Below are 8,638 nucleotides of genomic sequence, written 5' to 3' on the forward strand. Positions count from 1 at the left end.
ACTTGGAAAATGAGTAGAAGTTATTGAAAGAAGCATCTAAGTTAGAATACTAAACACTTAGACTTGAAAAAAGTATTTGCAAGATACCAAAAATGTACTCGCAAAAGTTTTTTTTTTTAAAGATACGATTAGATATTCAATTACTGTACAAGTCTGATGAATACAAACGCATGATCATTTAACGCATTGTGCATATCCAAAACCGTACAATTCCACATAACATACGCTACACATTTTTTTAACAAGGTGAAACACCCGGTATCGTGCATGGGATACCGCTATGCTAAAATTTTGACAGCTCGCAGTACATCGAAACCGAAAATGAAACCTGCACTTACTCGAAGCGTTAGCGGTATCGTTATCAAGAGTAGGTTTGTTTATTTTTCTTTGGACCTTTAAAGCTGCGTTGGCCGTGAGACCTCCACACCTGCTTGTCTGACACATATCACGCAGTTGCTTTATTGGTCTCATTGGCTACAGATTCCCATCAACAACACGCAGAACGAAAAGGTTGTGTACGAGAGTTCCCGTTCTATCTATGTGTCGTTAGCTTGTCTTGTTGGTTAGCTCACGTCCAGCGCAGCAGTCTCGAAATTGCAATCCTCCCACCTGCCAAACCATCATACAATGATGGAGAGCAAAGATACCGTACACTTAGATATCTCGCAGCTCACTGGGGACATGGTTGCTCTCGTGGATGGCGATCAACCGAAAAGGTATGTTCCTCAAAGAAGTAAGTTCACGAAGATAAACGGATTACAAAGGCATTCCTGCTTGTGCATGTCCAATACTACTGCCGAAGCTCGCTTTAATGACGTTGGATGAAAGCAAAATATGGATGCTTCTGGGTGGGGAATGGAAAAGCTTCGTGTCTCTGCACACAGCGTTTTGAGTATCACAACGGTATGTTTGCAGTCGTTGATGTATATAATCGCAGACAACGGCATCGTGATTTCTGGAGCGAAGGAGGTAGATTTGACCCTGGGCAGATCACGGGTGAAGGCTGTTCGCATGACGTGGCATTTTTGCTGCCGTTTCAAATTTATTCGTCATAACTAAAAACTCCCGAAATACGCATGCAACTGTGTACCAAAAATCTTTAACATATGCAGTAAAAACAGCAAATATATGCAATGTCCTTCATCGTCCTTAGTATGAAAGCAATGCTTCTAATGCGTATTTGACAAAATTTGGGCATTGTATCGAAACAATGTGGTAACATAAAGCCGCCTTCGTTCAAGGGCAAATAACAAAGGACACTTGTGCCAGACATAAATCATGCAGCTGAAGTCTTTCCTTTCGGCACTGCACCACAGATCAGATCAAAATGCGAGCGCCGCTACTCTTTGCAAGAAAGTGGCGAAGGCAAAGTGCGGCCCACCGGCCATACAAGCACAGTGAACACACTCCAACGCCATGGGATGGCACAAGCCTTAAATGCCACTGTAAGAATAGATCTTGAACATTTGTGGGCAGTATTTCGCACAGTGGAGCAGCCGGGTAGGGCAACACAGAAACAGAAAATATCCCCAAAGCCAGCAAAACAATTTCATGGAAAAAAGAAAACGAAAGCTCTGGCACCTGGCCATCTGGCAAAATATTCACTATGTGCGCATTTTCATGCAGGTGCCATAACGTGTAAAACATGCATTTATATGCACAAGAGGACACTTCTAACCTGCTACAGACCACGACCAAACGTTTATTCTTTATTTTTGTCCAGACACGAAACCATGTTGAGAAAAAACATGCATTTGCGTGAAACTCATTACGATCTAGTCATAGCGTACACATTGTACAGTGCATCCTTGTCATGCAACTTCGGCAATATGTGTCGACCAACTTTGGTTTACCACTTTGCTATACCATTGTATGGAACAAAATAACCTGTCAAGCGTGCACCTTATCTTCATTTCAGCAAAAGTAGCCTGTTCCCACCAACCCCTGCAGCAGCAAAACAATGGCTTAGTCAGAAGAGGCAGAGCATCAAGCCCTGGAGGCAGTTCGCTGATTTCAACAGATTCCAGGTGCCTAAAACACTGACCCAGGCTACCACGAGAGTAGTGAGAAATGTGGAACATTACCAGAGCAACTACCTTTTTGTCTTCCTGGGACTCATTATCTATTGCATGTAAGTCAGTTCAGTTTGCACGTGATGACCTACGTCTGTGCTATATGCAACGTTATTTTTAGAAATCAAATTAAAAGCAAAGAAAGGTGTCACTCTGGCCTTTTCAACACTAATGTGGCTATATGGATGAATTTAGTACTGCCAACAATATTGATCCCTGATTTATTGTAAATGAGCATTAAAGGGCTTTAAACAAAAAAACAAGCAAAACAATGTTAGGAGGGGTAAGGAATTATGATTACAGTCTTTGTGTTAGCACAGATAGTATCAGTGCAATCCTGGGACACAAGTGGTAACGCCTGCAATGGGGCAGGGTATCACCCCTGGCGATGAAACTCCACGATCACAATCATTAAAATAAAGTTGTTGTTCCTGCACGTTCAATTTCCGTGAGCCAGAAAACTTCTTCCCTCGGCTGCCAGCCTGCGACGCCATCTCATTTGCCGATATAGTGTCGCACCATCTCCTCTCTGTCTTCCTTTTTGTGGTTGTATTTGGCACAGTGTATTCCATGTGTGACACACAGCAGTTGGCCAGTCGCATTGCTCCCACACTGTCAGACAATTGTCGGCACCCAATAAAAGTACTCGGTTCAGAACGACGTCGCAACATGCAGGAAAGAGCTGGGAGAGGTCACCGCCACTGTGCACATTCTTATGAACCGATTTTCTCGGGAAATGTGAGCTTCCCGAAGGAAGTATTTTGCACGACTCTTCGTGGCGGTAGTACCTTCATACCACTAAAAACTATACGTTCAAGGTTCCTTCCACGGTTCCTTGAAGCAATAGCTTTGTAAGTCTTTCTGTAGCAGTTGTGGAGGGAGAATGACGAATGAGATACAATGGCACCAAAACAAGTGCAAGTTTATAAATGCAGAAGGTGGGGGGTGGGGAAGTACCAAAAGTTTGTGCACCCCAGTGAACAGTGCATTAATCATTGTATTAGCTTCAAAAGGACTGTTTGGTAGAATGCACAATTTTGCAAAAGGATCTGTTTGTCAAATGCATTTCTGACATACCTTTTCTGGTCCGATATTTTTACCACATGCATGTAAATCTTAAGCGTCTGTGAAGATCTGTGAAGCAGAGGCGGAGAGTTTTCATTTTCCCAGAGGGGGCAAGGGCGCTCTCTGGCGGGGGGAGCGGGGGTATGTTTATTACGAAAAAAAAAGGAAAGGTAAGCCAGATGGATGTCGGCTTGTTATTAAAAAAAAAAATATGAAAGGGGGAAGTCAAAAGAGGCAAAGAAAATGAGAAAACAAAAAGAAGGAAAGCAAAGGAAAAGAAAAAAGAAGAACACAAAACTAAAGCTGAAGAATCGCACACTCTGGCGGGATCCTATGATGTATACAGAACTGGTATAGAAATAAGAGGAAGGAAGAACAGAAAAAACAGAGAGAACGTAAACAGTGAACATGTGCACAACTGAAGGCATTATGCCTTTGAAAACTGAGTGCAAAAAGAACAAAATGTATTGAATCCTCGGTGTTTGACCCGAAATGCGCGCAATATAATGAATATGGTCAATGAAATGGAGCAGCGGGAGTTGAACCCGCTCCCAACGAATATGCGTTCCGAAGATCCTACTGTTACACCTCACTGGCAGCTGTTGGTACTTTTTCGACTGCTTCGTTTCATTGATCTGATTGCTTTGCGCGAAATTCAGGCTATGTGTTGTGTCATCCTCTGTGTTTCTTCGCCTCACCTTCTACTGTGATAATGAGCATGGTGGGCGGATACATATTTTACAAATTGCAAGATGCATTTATGGGTTGGTGCCTCTTCGCTCTTTTGACCCGGGCGCGCCGAGCCCCAAAGGTTGGTGTCAGCCTCTTAGCGGGACTTCCCGGGGGAAGCGCCGTCCCCCCAGTTCATGTTCCGGGGGGGCGAGGGCCCCCGCGCCCCCCCGCAGTCGGCGCCTATGCTGTGAAGTACAAGTGATAACAAAAAATGTGCAAAACAGTAGAAAACTACAATCTTGCAGCTGCTATAAAAGGATGTAAATTGAGTCGCCAACAGATGATGGAGAAAATGATTATTTTTCACTTAATATGTATAAACCATCCATATCGGTCGATTGGGACTAACAGTATAAATAAATAAATAAAACCCATGTGTCACTGGAGTGAATGACCTTTAAGAATTGTCGGGGCTATACAGGGAAATGTCTAGATGCTGATCCTTGATGTGAACCACAAAAACTTTAACACTAGGCCTGGGACACGGTGAAACTTTCGTTCAGCAAATTCGGCAGTGAACTACCTCTGGCAACACAATCTTCCTTTTAAAACAAAATAGTGGGTATACATTTAGCAGCAAGCTCAATTAAGTTAAAGTCAAGTGACCTCATTAACAGTTTCCACCCTGCTCTCCTCAGTTGGGTCTAACTCAAATAAATGGTCCGCATCTCTTGCAGCCTAACTTCTCCGTTGTTACTGATAGCTATTGCTGCAGCAATGGGTGGTGCTTACATCATACGCCTGAAGAGTGCTGAAGGGAAATTGCGTCTGTTCAGTGAGTATGAAAGATTTTCCTTTAGTTAACGGCGTTTGTTTACCGAGGCTCTGTTGCAGATCGTGAGCTCACAGCAGTCCAACAGTACTGCCTTGTTGGCATGATGTGCTTTCCCCTCTTTTACCTGGCTGGTGCTGGAGCCGCAGTCTTCTGGGTGATTGGTAAGCAGTGCATAAGCTTTAAGAATAGAACTGTTGCATGCAGAAACAGCATCTTACTTCAGAATGCAACATAGTATATCAGGGTCTAAGGAGGAAGGAAGGGAAACGTGCAAAAGAAAGGTGCATTTTGGAAATGTGATGAACAACAAACTTTACAAATACACAAATACTGTTCTTAACAACATTCAATTTTTGATGAGAGCTTTAGATATTTGCACCACGACTAGCTTTATGGAGAGCGACCAAACCACTTTCCCAAATTCTCATGAAGCAGCTGTTCGCAGAACCTCATCGCGGTTTTCTCCTCCCATTGGTGAAATGTCTGCTTGGTGCGCTGCCCACATTCCCTAAAACAGCTGTTCAAATATACAACGAAAGCACATCCATTCTGTACCGTGTACAGCTTTCTGGCTCTTCTTTTGAGTCAGCATCCCTGAGACATCAGCCAACAACTGAGCAGTGAGCGACTCATTTGCACATGCTAATTAAATAAAATTCCTAACTTTTAAATTTCACTTCGGACGCTTTTGGATTCTGTTTTACCGACTGGAACCTCAAGCAAAAAATATTCCAGAAAAAAAAAAAAAAACACATTGACGCTAGTGATTTTTCCTGTAATTAATTTGCCTTGGTTTACGTATTTCTTATACGTACACAGCTGCCAATTACGTGTTCATCCGACTACTTCGCACATGGGGTTAACAGCAGATATGGAACAACCGCAAGAGACTCTTCGATATTCCATCTCCTCCTTGACACGATTGGTACGCAGCGCCACCTGTTTACGAATTATTCAGCAGGGAGGGGACATCGTGAAAAATCCGCAATACTGATAGTAAATATACTGTAGATGCCTACTTGCTTTGTGAAGGACATACTTTGTGTCAACACTCTTTGTCGTGTCCCGAGATACTGCACGTCTTCCACCCCCTGTTCGCAACTTGAGTGCAATACAAGGTGCTTGGTTTTTAGTGAGAGGCAGATCGATTGGGTAAAGAGGGTACCGAGTAGATGAATACTTATAAGAAATGTGTTGAGCCCAAGGGGCACTATAACATTGTGCAGTACTCGGCAAGCAGATTGCTTCGCGCAGTGGCGGTGCAGGAACTGAGAGTGATATATTGTGTAAGTTTGCTAAGTACGTATATGCTAGACACAAGTTAACAGCAGTTCAAGTGCCCTCTTCGTAATGATCTGCTCCCATGTAGCACACAGATCAATGGTTGTGTCTCATACGAGCAGGCAACGGCCACTACTTTGGATGTGTAAGGAATATGATTTGTTGACATAATGAAACAGGATTTTTCTCTTCTCCATATGCAGCTCCTAACCCTGTGTGCACACGAAATATCAATCATCTTTTGTCATCCATGTGCCAGGTTGCCAGCAGCACAGCTTTTATAGCATACGTTCTCTGCAGTGGTTTGCTGCGTGACAACCAGTGGTCTATATGGTGACAACCAGTGAGAAGAAACAAGAATAACAAAAAAAATTGTAATGCCCATAAACAACTGCAGTTAGTAGAACCATGCGTGTTATAGCCCGTGCAACTCTGCGATAAACTCCGCAAAGGAGAGATGAGTACGGAATGTGCGTGGCGCCCCCAATGCTCTTGTAGGAAAAGCAGAAACAAAAACATCAGTGCTGGAGCGTGGGTCAAGTGAGATGGTCGTTCCAGAATAAAGTAGGCCATGATTTGCATGGCTCTAAATCTATATGGTGGTTCTTTCAGTCATTTTCCTTTAGCATTTGCCTAGTTTTGGCTGTAACTAGCAACAAAAAGAACATTTGTTACTTGTCTCATTGCATGGTTTCTCTGCAAAGGTGATGAGTTAGCAAACTTCAAAAAGGGTAAATTCACCTCCTCCAAATACGTAAATTTCATTAAAGTTGTGCAGATATTCCGATACTTTGAATACCAAAGTAGATACTGGTGCACTATTCTGTTTGAATTCTGAATCGAATATGGAATTATATGCTCAAACAGAAGCGATATATCTTTCAAATACTTTGATAATTCCTAAGCTGTGTGCGTAAATTCGAAGAAAGCCACAGGAGAACGTATACATATACCAAATATACAAGAAAGTATGTTACGTGCTGTATACAGTCGAAACTCGTTAATATGACCACGGCCATTCCCGCCAATTTTGTTCATAAACCGAGTTGTCATAATGGACTCCTCATGTTACGAGTCATGCGCTTTGAAAAGTAGAAAATTACATAAGCAGGCAAGAGAATATGAATACTGAGGCATTTTAAAAGAATGTATGGTGCAATGTATGCATGCATGCTTCATCATTCCGGTGATCAGCTCTGTTCGTTTGCGCTTATTCTCAAACATGGTTAATGAATGCCGTATGACTACAGAAGGTCACTATGACCAAGGACACTGCTCTTTCAAGCACGTCAGACAGGGGCATCACGAGTCAGCCCCAAGGCGGGCCCGCATTTTGGCCGTTATAGGTCAGGAGAACCGCCGGTTCAGTGACCAACGATCGTAGTAATTAGGGTAAAGTACACCTGTTTGCCCCTAGTTTTGCAGAAAATTCCGGTCATTGTCATATAAACAAGATGTCCTATTAACAAAAAAGAGTTACATGCAGAGGCCATTGGCAGGGAAAGTTCGCAAGAAGAACGGCCATAAAGCGGGGATGTCATGTTAACGAGGTCCAGCTGTATTTGTATATGCACTGTATATATGCATACGGTTAAGTGCACTTTGGATTCGCTTCGGTTTTAAATGACGATTCGGACAGCACTAGTTTCCATATCAGCGAACTGACTTTCAGTGAAACAAATTGGTCTCGGCGGGGTCCCTCAGTACATCAAAATCATCAGTTAATCATGAGCAACTTATTTTTTCAGGCATAAAACATATTGATGAGTGACAGTGAAAACCTGACCCGAATATGCTGAGAGGAGTAGGTAATGATAGATGTGTTCTTAATATTACAGGGGCATCCTTCTTCACAATAATGCTCCATGCAACACTGTATGCGGTCGAAGATGTTCCTGTGGAAGGATTTGAACTCCAAACGCAGACAGTGTAAGCAGAATACCACAAGATACATAACTACTACAAGTTGCAGAATAACAAGAATATATACATGGTGTGCTGGCATAGCTCCAAAATAGGCCAAGCAAATAATGTTATTTAATACTGACAACAGCAACAACATTCACAAGTTTGCACATTTGCTACCCACATTTATATTGTAAGAAAAGTTATTTCACTGATGTTCCTTTGCCGCTAGTGATTTTTATTCATGATGTCCTCACTGCACTGAGCTGCACAGTATGTAACCATAGAATATGCAGATATTTTGATTGTCTCTTATCTACTTTGGGAAGGGCCTACACCATGCTCGGACACACAAGACCTATGCCACAGAAGAAACGGTTTTTAGTCACTGCTGGTACACATGCAAACTGGTTCATCTTGTCACATATATCTGTGTATGTAATTTGCTTACAGATGAAGCACTAGACTGTTCCAAGGAGTATGCGCTTTGCAAGGCAGACAAGAAGCTCTAGCAAGGTGGTTCAGCCAAGGAGCATCACATTGGCATTATCCTTCCGAAAATTTTTGTCCGTGCTGCTTGCTGTATAATGCATTTCTAATATATTTTGCACTTTTATTGTACATAGGACTGGAAATAGCCACAAGCCGGGCGGCATAAATTTTTGTGATTGGGTTTGTAATTTACAAGAACATGTAAAATAAAAAATGTGACTTGCAGACATGAACAGCAAATTTATGTTCACATGTTTTCCTTGCAATACAGTAGGTGGATGCTGTGGAATCCATCAGAGTTTGTATTGTAGTGAAA

General features: G+C 42.5%; 1 protein-coding gene across 2 annotated transcripts; it reads left to right on the forward strand.

Moving 5' to 3' along the window:
- Window positions 1–370: 370 nt before the first annotated feature.
- Window positions 371–8,549, forward strand: LOC135385388 (prenylated Rab acceptor protein 1-like). 2 transcript variants are annotated; one of them, XM_064614674.1, is made up of 6 exons: window positions 371–716; window positions 1,919–2,131; window positions 4,547–4,644; window positions 4,704–4,805; window positions 7,764–7,854; window positions 8,284–8,549. In XM_064614674.1, exons 1-6 carry the CDS (start codon window positions 628–630, stop codon window positions 8,285–8,287), a joined length of 597 nt encoding a protein of 198 aa, XP_064470744.1. In that variant the 5' UTR covers window positions 371–627; the 3' UTR covers window positions 8,288–8,549. The 2 variants fall into 2 exon arrangements, with proteins under 2 accessions (XP_064470744.1, XP_064470745.1); XM_064614675.1 differs by lacking the exon at window positions 8,284–8,549 and having other exon boundaries at window positions 7,764–7,858.
- Window positions 8,550–8,638: the final 89 nt, after the last annotated feature.

The sequence above is a fragment of the Ornithodoros turicata genome, chromosome 2, assembly GCF_037126465.1.
Source record: "Ornithodoros turicata isolate Travis chromosome 2, ASM3712646v1, whole genome shotgun sequence".
Classification (NCBI taxonomy): domain Eukaryota; kingdom Metazoa; phylum Arthropoda; class Arachnida; order Ixodida; family Argasidae; genus Ornithodoros; species Ornithodoros turicata.